General features: G+C 50.7%; 1 protein-coding gene and 1 long non-coding RNA gene across 4 annotated transcripts; one reads left to right on the top strand and one right to left on the bottom strand.

Annotated features, from left to right (window-relative positions):
• The first annotated feature begins 22 nt into the window (after window positions 1-22).
• On the top strand, window positions 23-15,840 carry CERS2 (ceramide synthase 2). 3 transcript variants are annotated; one of them, XM_081340700.1, is made up of 11 exons: window positions 23-269; window positions 9,852-10,025; window positions 10,180-10,297; window positions 10,481-10,599; window positions 10,999-11,056; window positions 11,178-11,228; window positions 12,027-12,119; window positions 12,435-12,563; window positions 13,239-13,345; window positions 13,896-14,049; window positions 14,661-15,840. In XM_081340700.1, exons 2-11 carry the CDS (start codon window positions 9,853-9,855, stop codon window positions 14,817-14,819), a joined length of 1,161 nt encoding a protein of 386 aa, XP_081196826.1. In that variant the 5' UTR covers window positions 23-269; window position 9,852; the 3' UTR covers window positions 14,820-15,840. The 3 variants fall into 3 exon arrangements, with proteins under 3 accessions (XP_081196826.1, XP_081196824.1, XP_081196825.1); XM_081340698.1 differs by lacking the exon at window positions 23-269 and adding an exon at window positions 682-839; XM_081340699.1 differs by lacking the exon at window positions 23-269 and adding an exon at window positions 5,924-9,573.
• Window positions 10,131-12,444, bottom strand: LOC308675439. Its single transcript, XR_014028119.1, has 4 exons — window positions 12,202-12,444; window positions 11,851-11,937; window positions 11,482-11,603; window positions 10,131-10,207 (listed from the first exon to the last, which is right to left on the bottom strand). It is a non-coding gene; the product is annotated as an uncharacterized lncRNA (long non-coding RNA).
• Window positions 15,841-15,962: the final 122 nt, after the last annotated feature.

Genomic DNA, 15,962 nt, shown 5'->3' with positions numbered 1-15,962 from the left:
CTCCCTCCGCGCTCCGCGGTCGATTGCTAAGGCTGGGCCGGGAAGCCGAGGGGGGGCGTCGGAGAAATGGCTCTTTTGGCCCGGGTGGGGCCGCTGCGCCCTTTGCCCCTCTTTTTGCAATTTTAAGAAAGTGGCCCCCGGTCTCTCTCGGCCCCATTCTTTCATCGCGCCGACCCCAACTCTGCAAAAGGGAAGAGGGGCGCGGAGAGCGGCGGCCCCGCCAGGCGAAGGAGGCGAAGCGGCCAAGCCGGGCGCTGCGAGGCCGCCAGGTGAGCGCCAGCCCGGGGAGCGAGGCGGGCCGGCCGCCCTTTCGGGGAGGGGGCGCCCCTCTTTCGGGGCGGGCTGCGCGGCTTCCCCCCTGGCCGTCGGGGGCGGAGGAAGCGGAGGGCGGAGGTCGCTTCGCTCCGGGCAACTTGGCGGCTCTTCCTCGCCGAAGCAGCGCCCCCCCCAGGCTGGCCCGGCGGAGGGTGGGCGGGTGGGCGAGGCGCCCCCGGCGCGGCCGGGAAAGCGGGGGGGTCCCCGGCCCAGAAGGCTGCAGAGGCGCCGTCCGGCCTCCCCCACGAAGCCCCCTCCCCTCCCGGTCTTGGCGGGACCTGCCCCAGCCCCCCCCTCCGTGAGGAGCCCCCGGCGCCCCCCCAGGCCCGGCAGGACCCCCTTTTCCGGGCCGGGCTGCGGGCGCGCGAGGGAGGCGGGCTGACCCCCGGGAGGGGGCGGGGCCTGAGGCCGCCTCCGGCCTGCCCCCGCCCGCAGTGACTAATTTTCACGTGGGGGGCTGCGCTGCTCCGCCCCCCCGCTCCTCCTTCCGCTTCCGAACCTTCCCCGGATCCGCCGCCGACCAGGTAAAAACCCGCCGGGCAGCAGCGGCGCCCCCCCCGCGGCTTTCTGGAGGGGGGGGCTCCTCTTCCCCCCTCCCTCCGAAGCCCCCCCGCCGGGAGCGGAGGGGAGCGCCCGAGGGAAAAGGGACTTCGCGGGGGGGGGGACGGGGAGGCGCTTTCCGGCCCGATGCGGGAGGGCGGCGGCCCTCCCCCCCTCGCCAGGCTGGGATCCCGGGGAGGGGATCTGTTGGGGATCGGAGGGGATCTCACACCCTCCGCCCCCCCCCCCGCCCCTTTGCACGGGCATCGCTGGGCGGCCGCGTCGCCGGGCCGGAATAAAGGAAGTTGGCCGCTCCCCCGTCGGTCCCGGCCGGGCTCCGAGCTTGGGAAACGGGCCGGGCCGGAGGCCGATTGCCGGGGTTCTGGCGGGGGGGCGGTTTAATTTCGGGGGGGGCAGCAAAAGCTTCCCAGCGGCTGCTTTTCTCCTGGACAGAAGGAAAACTCTCCGAAATGGAATCTTTCTTTCTCTTTCTTTCTTTCTTTCTTTCTTTCTTTCTTTCTTTCTTTCTTTCTTTCTTTCTTTCTTTCTTTCTTTCTTCTTTCTTTCTCTTTCTTTCTTCTTTCTTTCTTTCTCTTTCTTTCTTTCTTTCTTTCTTTCTTTCTTTCTTTCTTTCTTTCTTTCTTTCTTTCTTCTTTCTTTCTTTCTCTTTCTTTCTTTCTTTCTTTCTTTCTTTCTTTCTTTCTTTCTTTCTTTCTTTCTTTCTTTCTTTCTCCCTCTGTCTTTTTCTTACTTCCTCCCTTCTTTCCTCCCTCCTTTTCTCTCTCTCTCTCTCTCTCTTTCTCTTGTTTATCGCCTCTCCAGCCAGCCTTGCCCCCCCACCCCTCACCCTGCTGTGCTGGGTGAAATTCCCCTGCCCACAATGGCTGGTTGTTCTCTCCGGTCTGCTGCTCCACCGGGCGAGCAAGTCCCCAGCCTCTGGCCTGAAATACACTGGGGTGAAGGGGGAGAAGAGGAGAGAAATGGAGCCCCCCCTCTGCTCGGAAAGTCACCTTTTACGCCCTCCCTTTCCTGTGTGATCCTCCAGCCCCCTCCCCAACACACACAGCTCTCTCTCCGATCCAGGAAGTGCCCAGCTTTCCCAGCACCCACTTCTGCAAAAGGCTTGTTTTGTTTTGGGCAGAGGCCGTAGGTAGGGAAAATGCTTATTTGGCTGCTAATTACCCGGCTGTCCCTCCCTTCTCTCCCCTTGCGAGGAAGGCAGGCGCTGGGGGGGGCGCTGGAAGCCTCTCCCTCCCTCTCTGCTACCGGTGGAAAACAAACATCCAGAGAGTCAGTTCAGACAACGCAGGGCTCCCCTCCTTCGCCAGGGTCTTCAAGCCTGGCATTGCAAGATTGCATGGGCAGGAACAAACCACCCTCCCGGATTTGGACACACACCCCCACCTCAAATCAGCTCTTGCAGCTCAGGACTGACTGAGTTGTGTGAACCTATCAAACAAAAGTCCTGGGAAACTGGTTAGTTGCGGTGAAGTTTCACGGAGGCTGGAGAGGGCTTTGCTGGGATCTCCTGCTTGAGATAAAAACTTTCCAAGGGGGGTTGGGGCTTGGGAAGAGAGACAGGCTGTGACATCCTCTAATCCTGCATCCAGAAAGAGCCAACACACCCAGCAAGAAGCATGAGAATCACCCTTCAGTGCTTTAGCCTGGATTTTCTGTGGCAAATTGTAGGATAATCTCTTGGTGGGAATCGGGCAGAGGTCCATAAAAGAGGATTGGGAGGCTGTAATTTGTTTTCCAAGCTAGGCTGCCTCTGACGGTGAAGGCGCTGTTGAGTGGTGAAGGCGCTATTGAGTTATCACGATTAACTTCTGCTTAGCAAATTGCCCAGGGCGAAGGCTGTCTCTCACCTGGCACACCAATTTCTAAAACTGTGACTTATCATCCAAATTCTTAGCCATCCATTCCTTCATCTAGTCGTCTCTCTTTCGAAATTTCCACAAAAGTTTATACATTTTAGCAGTTCATCCTAACTGTTCGATTGTACTTTGCGTCCTGTCTGTCCCTCACTCTGGCTGGCCTTTTACTCCATTTTGACCCTTTTTTGATAACTGTAAATCGACAGCTGTCTCCTCCTGTTATTAATGGCTCCTTTGATTGGATTTTAAATTCACCCTGATGGTTTCCCAATAATTCTGGGTGCATCAACCGTTCGGCTTTGCCTGCTCTTTCCCTTCTCTGATCTGCTTCTTGAGCCAGGAGCCATGAAGATATTTCTGGGCATAACCTGAGTTTATATTTCTATTCCAGATTCTCAATTTGGCAGGCCTAATTAAAATGATTTTTAAAGTCCACCTTAATTTCATCGGACCATAAAAATCTGGGCCACCAAAATAGACCTTCAAGCTTTTTTTTTTTTTAAACTGGTGGTGATTCTAAGAATCGAACGCCTTGACGTACCTTTGATTTGACTCTTCCTTCGCTACCTCTTTTTTGGGGATTAAAACCCACACCCTGGTTAGAGAGGGGCCACAGTTTGAGAACTCTGTATGCTCCAAAATCCTGGAGCCGGTAAATATAACCAGGCCTTTATCTCAGGCCCTTTAGTCCTGTTCCCAAATACCTAAAAATAGTTGGAACAAAGTACAGGGAAGAGCTGTTAGCGATGCCTTTGTTGCGAACCACAAATGCAAAAATTCAATGGCAGCACTATAACTTTGTAGACTATAACTGCTTCACTTGGTGTGCATCTCATGATTGATGTTGATTGCTTTGATCACTGAGTGTTCTTTCACGGTTTAGGATGGTTGTACTTAATGGTTATGACAACAATTTATGATTTTTGCTTTTATGTACATGGAGAGCTCATGCACAGGCGACAAATTCCTTGTGTAGAATTCCATTAAAGAACGAGACTGGAAAAGCCATTTGACGGGGATGGTATAAGGCGGGGGTCTGCAACCTTGACCACTTTAAGCATAGCTGTCTGAGGAATTCTGGGAGCTGAAGTCCACAACTCTTAACGTGGTCAAGGTTGCAGACCCCTGGTGCAAGGTCTCCTGCCTTGACAATGACAATTCTCCACACAGCCAGCTCGCCACGGCCGACAACTCATTGTTATTACACTAATCACAAAAGAACGGTGGGATAGAATCATTAAAGAAAGGATGCAAAAGAAGGACGGAATTGAAATGTGACCGACAAAAAATTAACAATAGAATTGTTAAATTGTTCTGCAGTGAGTTGTCCCAGGGTGAGTTGGCTGTGGCATCCGATTCCCTATAGCGGGGGGTTGGACTAGAAGACCTCCGAGGTCCCTTCCAGTCCTGGGATTCTACGTTGAGAGGGTTCTCCTCCGTGGGCAGAGAGAGGCTTGTTTGTGGAAGTGACACCCGGATTCTTAGAGGCTGTGCCCTTTGCAAGGTGATCTGCAGGTCTTGTGAACTCCTGGCGTTTTGCAATCCTCCTTGGGAAAGAGGCTTTTTGTGCAACAAGGAGGACGCTGTGTCCCTTGTAAGGCCTGGTTATTTGCAACCGCCCGCCCCAACCAGGTGTCGGCTGAAGGGTTAGGTTACAATTCCCACATTTCTGTGGTTTCGCCTGGTTTGGGAAAGGCCAACCCACCCTGCATCGCTGCGGCCTTCGCGCAGCCCACGAAGGTGGGCCATGGATCGCTTGTGTGCTGGCCTTGCGGAGGGTTGAGCAAATCTTGTGCAAATGGGGAAAGCGACAGATGTGATTGGGCCGGACAAGCTGTGTCGTGCCCGGGTCTTGTACGCAAGCTGTGTCGTGCCCGGGTCTTGAACGCAGTCAAGGGGAAGTTGAAAGTCCTGGAAGGGAAGTAAAACAAGGAAAGTTGGCTTGTTTCCTGATGGGCCCGAGAGAGGACCAGAATCAGAGGAGCCTCTTGACCCATGGATCTCTCCCTTGGGCATCCGGTCTTTAAACCTTGCCACTGGGCCTCCTCTTCCGATCTTCCCCTCGGGTTGCTTTTCATGTGGCAGGGAGTTCTGTAGTTCAGACTTACACCATGTGAGATTCTCTGTTTTGGGGGAGGGGGCCTGTTGTGAATCCCCCGTCCTTCAGGCTCGCTGGACGGGGCTGAGCTTAGACCAAGGGAAAACAAAACGATTTCTTCGGATCAGTGACCTGCCGCCATCTTCCTGCCCTTCTCCTTCCTGCTCTGGAGTAAGCGCCTATTTGATGCCATGGCTCTGTCCACTGCCAGAGAGGCTCCCTGTTGTGCCTCTGGGTGAGTCCCTGTTCTGGGAGAGAGGGTCTGTTCCGGCCCCCTGATCCAGAGGATTGACCGGCGGTGTCTGTTAAATAACTAACTGCCTTTCTTCTCCTGGACGCAATTCCAGCGTCTGGTTTTCACCTATCCTGAACTTGGACAATTGCCTAGAAATTTAAGACGTTGGGGGCAGAGACTCCCTTCTGGTTGCCTTCAGTGGGGTTTGCAAAGAGCCAGGACTGTCCTGGCTTAACTCACCTCTGCAGACTCTCTCCTCTGGATGGTGGTTCCAGCCGAGCTCCTTTCAACCCTGCCCAGCTCGCTGGAAACCTCACAAGCGGAGCGGCCTGCTCCCGGCAATTGCTCAAGCCTTGCCCAAGCCACAGAGGGGGTGGCTGGGGTGGGAAGCCTCTGCCCTCCTCTTACTTGGAGGGAGTGTGCGATTGAATCAGGCAGCCGTTTGTTGTGATGCTCGCAGCAGAGGCCGGAGTCCGGGGGCGCTCCCTTGGTGGAGCCCCGACCAGCTGACTTGTAAGCAGGGCGAGGATCCTGACGCCCACAGCCTGTCGGGTGCTGGGACAGCCGGTATTCAAGTCAGCGTCTAGGCGCAGCAGGGCTGCCCTGCGTGCTGCGTTTCCTGGCCGGATCCAGGCGTGGAGCAAAATTCAGATCGAGGTGAGAAAGGCTTGAGAAGGGAAAACAAGGGGATGTTTTTCCTCTTGTTTCCGCCCCCAGTTGGCATGTAGCCCCATTTAACCAGGCCAGGCTGCGGGGAGGGGTCCCAGCTTGGAGCTCTGCACTCCCCCAATAGAGAAACTGCGTTGAGCAGGGGGCTGGACTGGAAGACCTCTGAGGTCCCTTCCACCGCTGGGATTCCGTGTTTGCTCCTCCGCCGGGATTGTCTCGCTGCTGGATCTCTTTGCGCAGAGACCCGGGGTTGGCCACCCCTGGAACTCAGATGCTTGATCTGCTCCGGGGAACCCGAAAAACCTGGCCTGCCACTGCCAAGGATTGGGAACGATGATGGTTTTGGAATCCGGTGGAAAAGGAAGCCCGTTTCCTCTAGGGGGCGCTCTGCTGCACTCTCCTTTCAACGAAGAGAGGAAACCTTTTTAAAACAACAATCAGTGCAAAGGTTTGTTTGTTTGTTTTGGAATATATAATTTTATTGAAATCGTCCACAACTACATCATAACAATACATCGCAGTGCTTATTAAAATTCTTTTTAAAAAATACAAAACATAATAATAAATATAGTGCAAAGCTTTGTTTGGAAGATGGGTCTTTCTTGCTTTTTAATGATAGTTTTTGCAGTCTTAACGCTCCTGAAGTGCGCTAAGAGTGAGAGAAGAGAGTTTGAAAAAAGGGGTTTTCCTCTCTCTTCCAGGAGGCCGGAGTGGATTGGCGAACGATGTTGGTGTCTGTTCCTGTTTTTTTGTTCCTTCCTGACCTGCTCCAAGGACGCGGAAGGACGCTTGTGGTTTTGGGCTGGGTTGTTTAAGTGGGGCCGACCCCCCTCACCTGCCCCAACGTTTGGGAAGAAAAAGCCGACAGAGTTTTGCCTTCCTCTGTGCCTCCCACATAATTTTCTAAACAAGTTTGTTTTTCTTTTGGCTCCGGGATAGTTGAAAATGGGTTGTTATGTTGTAAGTTTGTTTCCAGCGCACAGGAGTGGTCTGGACAAAAAGGCATTGTTTGCACCCTGGTGCCTGAAAGATTTTGCAAGGAACAGAACCTTCCATGAATTTTTATGTTCGTTGCCTTTTTTTTTTTGTGCTTCCCTTCCTCTCCTTTTATTTGCAAACTCGCTGGTTTCTTGGTGACAGTTTCAAGCGCCGGGACTCTTAAAGCAGGGCCAAGACTGTTTTATGTGTGTTCAAGAAGCTGCAGGCAGGTTTTTCCAGTAGCAGAAAGTCCCAAAGGCAAGGAGTCACACCTAGCTGGCTAAGGCTTCAGCGATCAATTTTGAGTTGATGAATATTTTCACATCGGTTAATTTTCAGGATGTGACTGCTGGGGGATAAAATCATCTTTGGGAGGTCTAGCCAAAGAAAGGTCTTGCGGAGTGGAATGTATCCCCATCGGATGACGGTTTTAAAGGTTGCCAAAATGAAAGGTTAGCAAGTTTGAATAGTAGCAGCCAAAATTTTTTACAAAAATTTAAAACTGTCTGACCAGTTTCTTAAAAAAAATGAAAGAGTTTCTTTTTTTCATTATCTTTGGTCCCTTAGTTTCCACCAGTTTGGCCTTTCCTTATCTGTCCACATAAGGACTAGGAACTTATCTCTTACTGCCAAAATGCTCAGGAGCGTTTTGACACGTCTTCCGTTAAACCGCAGTTTGCTTGTCCCTTTTTTATGGAATGTTTCTGTAAGCTGTGAGTCACTCTGGAATCAGCCAGCACAAAATGGAAAATATATGTATATGTACAAATAAATAAATATTGTGGAGCCCTTGGTGTCTCTGGGCTGGGCTGTTTGCAGATGTTTCATTACCCAGCAGGATCCGCATCCATGTCAGAATTGGAATAAATATTCTTCAGCAAGACCATGGCTCTTGGTTTTAGGCCTGCTTTGAGAATATGACGACAGTAATATATATAGCTTGCCTCTTATCAAAAACCAGATTGACCTGGAACAGCTCTGGAATTTCATCTCCAGAGTTTGCATTGCAGCTTATAAGTTGGGAGATCCTGGTTTGGTGGTGGTTAGTGGGGAGGCAACCCACAAGCACACGCTGCTTTCAGAACACACTCTCAGCCTGGCAGGTTGCCAAAAAGGAGGAAAGCGAATGAAGGTTGAAAACCAAACGTCTTTATTGTTTCTTTCCTTAAGAGTTCCTAAACCAAGATTCCCGCTTAAGAATACGAGTTCCTTTAAGCTCTGTGTGTGTGTCTGTGTGTGTCCGTCCAAACACCTCACTCCCATCGGCTGTGGCAAGTGGCATCCGAACAATAGCCCATGAATAAAAGGATTGTGTTGTTGGCACAATCACACATTGTACGGATTGTTATTCATGCAGGCCACGCTGCTCACCCAGAGCGGAGATTGTGATGCTGTTTGAGGTGCCCAAATCCCGCAATTTATGTTTACGCCCCCATCAGTCAATTTTGCTTTTCCTTCTTTCCATCCATTGAGCTCCCAATTGGGTGGATAATCCATTTTTTTTATTTCCTGTCTTTCAAGTGACTTGAAACTGTCTTTCCTTTGACAGTAAGGAAAGGGGGGGACTTTGCACCTCAAGGGCCCCAAATGCCAGCTGAAACAGACCTTTAAATTCCTTTTTCAGCTTTGCACATCTTCGGTTTGATTTTAAAAGCTTACCAATGCAACCACTTTGCTGGAATAGGCCGTGAGTCTATTTGCCTGATTTCCCCTCGTAATACGGAGATCAGGCAGTGCCTCTGTACTTAGGAAAGGCTCTGGAATGATGGATGGATGGGTGCTTGTTCTTCCATTTTCGGTTTTCCAGTTTCAAACACCTGCCTCCTTTTTCACAAATGTGCCTTTTTCTGTTTGTTTTTTATTTTCTTTTAGTTTTTTTTTTACTGCCTCCTGTGTGGTTTTATGGCTTTAACCCGAGCTCTTTCTCTCTCCCCACTAAACAGACTGGGGTGAAAATAAAATAATTTTTAAAAAGGCTTTGTCCCCTTTCAGCCTACAGCAGTCGGCAGGTGTGCAAATGCTGCTTTGAGTGCTGGGTTGGATTTGCCGGCTGAAAGGTTTTTATTGACGTATTCTGATGCAAGGTGGCAATGCAAAATTTGCAATGAGCTAATTTTTTTTTTACAAAAGGTTGAGGTTGGTGCCGGCCCTCTGCTCTCCGGGGGGGGGGAACTCAGCCAGGCGGTCATCTTCCTCCACCTGCATCCGGCTGGAGCAGAGTCCATCTCCCAAACCTTTGTCCCTCACGTGGAAGGAAGGCTGCGTTTGGCAATCGTGTCTGGATAAAGCTGCCAGGACAAGCCTGTCATCTGCTCCCTTCCCCAGCCACCCAGAGGGCGCTCTGCATCTCCTGGTGGTCCCCTTTCCAGGACAAACTAGCCTCGGAGAGTCTCCTGCCAGGAAACGCTGCCTAGGCAAAGGGGGAAGCTGGATTTGGAGCAGAATTTGGCGGCTTCTGTTTGAAGAGGAACCCCCCCCCCCCGGCTCACTGCACTCTCTTAGTGGTCTCCTGTCTGGGCACCCGTCAGACCGATGGGATTTTAACTTATTTTGGCAGTCTTTGGATTTGGTTTTGAAGAAAGGAGATAAAATTAAGCCAACTGAGTGCTTATGGAAGAGCCGAAAGGGGAAATTGTTGAAAAAGAAGGTGGTCGGAAGACAGCTATATTTTGACTCGCTTTGTAGTGGAATAACAGGATAGACACCTAATAGAAACTTGGTTTGTTTTTTTTCTTCCCTGGCTTTGATACATTTTGAAAAGCGTGTTCAGCTGTGGGACCTTTGTTAACATGCCAGGAGATGCAACATGTAGCTGGAAAGCATCAATAAACGGATGAAACGTAGTATCCAGGACAGCCGAGGTGAGAGGGTGGCTGGGGCCTGCGTGCCCCTCCATTTTAGAGGCTAATTTGGATTTTAATGGAAGGTGAAACGACTGCATTGTGAAAAGAATTGGAGGCCGTCTCAAACTTGGCGCGAGTCAGGAGAGTGCGTGGAGGCAGCGGTGAATTGCCCAGGCCTTAATTCTGAACCGGGGGTGGGGGGGATATATTGGTGGTCTCCCATCTGGGAATTGGCAAGGGGATTGAAGGGTTCTCTCCCTCCCTCCCCTTCCCCACGGCTTCTCTCCCATCTGCAGGATGTTTCAGACCTTGTACAACTACTTCTGGTGGGACCGGCTTTGGTTGCCGGCCAACCTGACCTGGGATGACGTCCAGGGCCTGGATGACCAAGTCTACAGCAAAGCTGCTCATCTCTACTACACCATTCCTCTGAGCTTCATCTTCCTCATCGTCAGGCACTTCTTCGAAATGTGAGTAGCCCTGGACCACGCAGGAGAAAGATGGCAAATTTCTTTTCCTTCCTTCATCTCTCTTTCTTTTTTCTTTCCTTCTTTCCTTCCTTTTCTCTCTCTCTCCTTCCTTCCTTGTATTTTTTTTTTCAGTCTCTTTTCCTTTCTCCTTCAGCTACATCGCCACTCCCCTGGCTGGGCTCCTGAACATCAAAGAAAAAACCCGATTAAAAGCTACTCCAAATCCGGTGCTAGAGAAGTTCTACTCCACGTCCTGCAAACATCCCAAACAGGTGAGGGGGGGGGCAAGCGAGCTCTGGCAGGGAAGCACTCCCAGCTGCAGAAATGGGGCCTGAAGGAGGGGCAGAAAGCAGGAGACCCACTTCCAGGGCGTGAAGGGGGAGTTGCCAGAATTGTCGCCTGCCTGCACAACCTCCCACGCAACTGACTTCTCAGAGTCTTCTTTCTCCCGGCAGGCGGCTGTTGAGGCGCTGTCTAAAAAAAGTGGCTACACCCCGCGGCAGGTGGAGCGCTGGTTCCGGCGACGACGAAACCAGGATCGTCCCAGTTTGCTCAAGAAATTCCGGGAGGCCAGGTAGCCCCTGTGCCCCCAACAGCCCTTAGCCCTCTCCCCTTAATTTCCTTGTGAGTTACACCATGAGCATAGAGCAGTTCTGTTCTAAAGCCTCTGGGTGGGGTCGGCTACTGCGGCCTGTGGGCCAAACCTTCACGCATCCGACCTGATTTTATGACTTTTTTTGTGGCAGTCGCTAAGTGAACACCAGGGGTGTTAAGCAAATCAGTTGTTTGCTATGAGTGGATTAAATGCCATTTTTTTGGCAAAGATGTCATCAATCAGTCAGGTCCCCTACTGGCACTCTGCACATGGCCTGGGGCAGTCTTGACGCACTTGGTGCATTTTTAAACACAGAATCTGCTCAGAGAGAAAAACGACAGCCCAACCATAACCCCGCTTTCTGCTTCCTTCTTTCAGTTGGAGATTCACGTTTTACTTCATTGCTTTCGTGGCTGGCATGGCCGTCATAGTGGATGTGAGTACGGAGTCCGACAGGCTTAAAACATCTTCCTTGATTTATCACTCTTCATAATTCCCTGGTTCCTTCCTTCTAATGGGCTTGTCTCTTTGTGTGTCTCTCTGTGTGTGTGTTGCAGAAACCTTGGTTTTACAACCTCGAAGAAGTTTGGGACGGGTACCCCAATCAGGTGAGGACGTTTTTCAGCAAGAATTTCCTCTGAAAACATCACGTGCATTTTTAAGGATAAAAGCATAAACCCAAGTCGGGGAAAATCGACATTGCAAAGAAAGGAAGAGCTAAATTCTTCTTCCCGTATTTGTAGCCCTGTCAAAATCTGGAGGATTTTGCACCCGGGACCAAAAAGAGGGACATTCTTATGGAGCATATTATTTTGGGATATTTTTCCCCCCTTTGGAGTTACGAAGAAGAACAAAACTCACGTCTTTCTGGCAGACGCAATAGTTATATAAATGCAGATGCAGGTCATCCTCAGCGATTCAAATAAATGCAGCGAGTCCTTGATTTCACAACCATTTAGAGACCGTTCAAAGTTGCAAAGGCACTGAAAAAGCGAGTTAGGACCGTTTCTCACACCTACGACCGTCACGGCATCCCCAGGGGTCACGTGACGCTGGGCAACTGGCTCGTATTTATGACGGTTGCAGCGTCCCGGGGTGTGTGTGTCACGTGATCCCCTTTTGCGACCTTCTGCCCAACCAAGTCAATGGGGAAAGCCGGATTCACTTAACAATTGTGTTACTAACTGGACAACAGTAGCAAAAAGGTCATAAAAGGAGGTAAAAACTCACTTAACAACTGTCTCGCTTAGCAACGTAAATGTTGGGCTCAGTTGTGATCATAAGTTGAGGACTTCCTGAATGCATGCCAGGTCCCAGCTTGATTTAAAAGAAAAGGAAAAAAACCAGGGCTTGTAAATGCAGTTTCTGGCTGGGCTCACTGTTTTAATCTGCCTTTTCTGCCCCAGCCCTTGCTTCCTTCCCAGTACTGGTACTACATGACCGAGCTGTCGTTTTACTTGTCGCTCTTGTTCAGTGTCGCCTCAGACGTGAAGCGGAAGGTGAGCTGGCCAGGGGGGGACGGGGGGGGGAGCCTTGCAGGGTGGAAAAACGGGCTTTAGGGGTCAAAAAGAGAGATTTTACCTCCGGAAGTCTCGTTAACAGGGGTGGTGGTGGAAGTGCAGGTTGGGATCCTGAGTTCGGGTTGAGCCCCCGCTGATGCCTTCTGAGCAGAAGAGATGGTTTCCTAGAGGGGAGGAAGAGGGGATTCTCCCCCTCCCCCCCCAAAGAACCTCTTCCCAGTTTCCCCCCCCCCGATTGGGTTGGGGGTCTCCCCTTCCTTTTCCATCTCCTCCTTTCCTTCCGTTTGGGGACAGGATTTCAAGGAGCAGGTGATCCATCACGTCGCCACCATCGTCTTGCTGAGCTTCTCCTGGTTCACCAACTATATCCGGGCCGGGACCCTCATCATGGCCCTGCACGACGCCTCCGACTACCTGCTGGAGGTGAGAGAGGAAGCCAGGAGGGTATCCCCGGAGCCCACCTTCTCCTCCCCTTCCTTCCTCCCTTCTCTCCCTCCGTCCCTCTCCTTTTCTTTCTTTTCCTTTCTCTCCCTCCCTCCCTCCCTCCCTCCCTCTTTCATCTTCTTCCCTCACGCCTTCCATTTCCTTCCTTATCTTCCTTCCCTCCCTCCCCATTTTGGTTGGAACCACAAGGACCCCCTTATATCTCTTTGTTTACAACAGGAGTAAAAAGGTAAAGGTAAAGGTTCCCCCGCACATGCGTGCTAGTCGTTTCCGACTCTAGGGGCCGGTGCTCATCTCCGTTTCCAAGCCGAAGAGCCAGCGCTTGTCCGAGGACGTCTCCCTGGTCATGTGGCCGGCATGACTAGACGGCAAAGGCGCACGGAACGCTGTTACCTTCCCACCGTAGTGGTCCCTATTTTTCTACTTGCGTTTTTTACGTGCTTTCGAACTGCTAGGTTGGCAGAAGCTGGGACGAGTAACAGGCGCTCATTCTGTTAACGCGGCACTCGGGATTTGACCCGCCAAACTGCCGACCGTCTGATCGACAAGCTCAGCGTCCTAACCCACTGAGCCACCGCGTCCCTACAACAGGAGTAGAACCGCATAAAAGAAATTAAAAGCGCCAATCTGTCCCTTTTTTCCCCTGCTTTGCAGTCAGCCAAGATGTTCAACTACGCCCGCTGGAAGAACACCTGCAACAATATCTTCATCGTCTTTGCGGTCATCTTCATCATCACCCGTTTGATCATTCTTCCTTTCTGGTGAGCTTTTCATGGGGCCCTTCGGGGGAGGGGGGGACGAAAGGGCACTGATTAAAAAATAAAGGAAAACTTTACGGATTGACAGATAAGGCGTTGAAATTAAAATGATATATAGAAAATTGAATATAGGATCTTTTATTTTTGGTAAAACATGATCCGTTTTGGAATTCACTTTCTCGATAAATGTGTTTTATCCCATTTGGAAATATTTCATCTGTTAGGTTAGATTAGTAAATAGTATGGTTCCCTTTTTTAATAAGTCTTATTAAAAATTACAGAGGTAAAGCTGTACTGATTACAAACTGCGTTAAGCCGCAAACAAATCCAGTTTGGGCATTGAGTTACATGTGAAACTCATCCTACTTTTAAAATTTTTAATTCTCCCTCTGAAACTGGGGTGGCCTTTATCAAAAGTTGCCTTTGCAGAAGTTGGGAGAGTTTCACTCGTTAAAACTCCCTGTGCATCCTCTTTGCAGAGATTAAAGAAAGGGGAGACGCTTTAAAATATGAATATTTAAAATATTAATCCTTTCTCTGGTTCCTCCCCAAGGATTCTGCACTGCACCATGATCTCTCCTTTAAAGATTTACGCTCCCTTCTTCGGCTACTACTTCTTCAACGGCATGATGGTGATCCTCCAATGCCTCCACATATTTTGGGCCTACCTTATCATTCGCATGGCTCAGCGATTCATAACTGGAAAGGTGAGAAGGAATTTTCTTAAATTTACCTAAAGCTCTGAAAAGCTTGGAGGCGGAAAGAGGGCAAACCTGGTGCAAAATTTGGAAAGGGATTCCCCCCCCTCCCGCAAAAAAAAAAAAAGAAACCACACGGAAGGAGAGGACTTTGGTGCTAAAAAGGAACGGCAAATGTCTTTAAGAGCAATCGGATCCTTAATCTCGAACATGTCGTTCATGAGGACTAGAAATTTGATTCTCGTCCTCGAATCTATCAATCGGTCATATTTGACGTTTCATTCTTAAAATGTGGTTTGTTGGCAAGCTTGATCACCTTGGGCTTCTCTGGTTTTATAAGAGCTTTGAACGCTACATTTTTTTAAGAAAATAAAAAATAAAGTCAGCAGAAAATGCCTGGGGCCACCTCAGCTTTTGAGGAGAGCGGGCTGCCCTCTACGGTGGCCCCAAATTAGAAAGCATCTTTGGTGACTATCAAATGTTATTAAAAGCCTCACGAGAGGCTGAAACGGGAGGCAGAAATGTGCTATTTCTCGAGCGGGGAAGGCTGGCCATCCATTCCCAACATCGATTATTAAAACGCGTAAGACTCTCGTCTTTCCTTTCGCTTCTCCCCGCAGATTGTGGAGGACGAACGAAGCGACCGAGACGAAACAGATTACTCCGTGGAGGAGGAAGAAAAAGCTGTTGCTGTGGGCGCCGTGCCCGGCATGGGAACCAAAAACGGCCCTCTCTCCAACGGGCACATCTTGAACAATAACCGCCAGAAAGTAGAGTAATTCCCCACCGGCTACGTTTTTTCCCACAGCCCCCCCCTCTCTCTGGCCCCAGCTCATCCCGAGTCCGAGACTTGGAGGGTGTTTCGTTTCGTGGCCAAGCCAAAAATTGGAGGAAAGACGGCTTAAATTCCGGCACGAGGGTCCTCGGCCTACGATGATCCGGAACAATTCACCCCATTTTTCCCTGTCACTTTTGGGGGCATGGCGTGCTCCTACCACCTGCTAATCTGATTCAGAAGGAATCGTTTCCCCTCGGAAGTCGTCCCCCACGAGACCCCCCCCCCTTTCTCCTCCTGTTTGCTGCCCCAAACTTCACCAAACTGCCTTAAAAATCACATCGGGGAAGCCAAGATGAACGTCAGTCCTTCCCTCTCGTATATTCCCCCCTTTTCCTCCCCACTTCTGGAACCCCCAAATACAAACAAACCCCTAAAGAAGGGCAGGAAGGGGGGGGAAGGCGGCCTCGCTCGCCATCACGGTGATGCCCGCAGCTGCCAGATTTGCACCCATCAAGATGCACCCGAAGTGGAAAGACACCCCCTTCCAAAGTGGAAAGTTTGTCGAAGTTGCCAGTCCTGATGGAGAATTATTCCCTGTGCCAAAAAGGCCAGTGGGTCAGAAAAAGGGGTATTTTTTGATATATATTTGCCTCTCCTGGAGCGAAGCGACATCGGCTGAGAATCTGTGCTGTGCCCATCTGGTTTCTCAGGAGGAGCCTGGATATTTTTTTGGAGGGGGTGGGTGGAAAATGGGCGCTCGGCTACTTTTCCTGCCCTTGTGCACCTTGTCCTGATTGGATTTATTCTGTCCCTTGGATGCTGCAAAATTTGGGGAGGTGGGTTTGGTGTCTCGAGCCAAAATAGGAATTCATGTTTTGGTCTCGCACACGTGGGGTGAGAAGGGAAGACCCCCCCCCCCGCCTGCCTTAATTTTCTTTCTCTGCCAACGTCTTTCGCTTTACATCCTATAAGCCATGTTTCCCCCTTTGGGGGGTGGGGTTTGAGGGTGGGTGGGGGAGAATCTAGCTTTGTCAGCTGCACCAAACCTAAACTGGGGCCAGTTCCTGTCCCCATGATCACTCTTGCACATGGTTTTTGTAGTTGCCAGGAGCAGAAGTGTTGGAGAAGCTACTGCCTTAAACGT

The sequence above is a fragment of the Vipera berus genome (assembly GCF_964194415.1).
Source record: "Vipera berus genome assembly, chromosome: 16".
In the NCBI taxonomy this organism is placed as follows: Eukaryota; Metazoa; Chordata; class Lepidosauria; order Squamata; family Viperidae; genus Vipera; species Vipera berus.
This window is presented reverse-complemented; position numbering and strand designations above follow the sequence as displayed.

What these genes read in the sequence shown, in the direction of transcription:
- CERS2 (XM_081340700.1), top strand. Translation starts at nt 9,853, where the DNA reads ATGTTTCAGACCTTGTACAACTACTTCTGGTGGGACCGGCTTTGGTTG. An exon ending in GGGACGGGTACCCCAATCAG is followed by an intron (nt 11,229 to 12,026) that starts GTGAGGACGTTT and finishes TTTCTGCCCCAG; the next exon opens with CCCTTGCTTCCTTCCCAGTA. An exon ending in CCTCCGACTACCTGCTGGAG is followed by an intron (nt 12,564 to 13,238) that starts GTGAGAGAGGAA and finishes CCTGCTTTGCAG; the next exon opens with TCAGCCAAGATGTTCAACTA.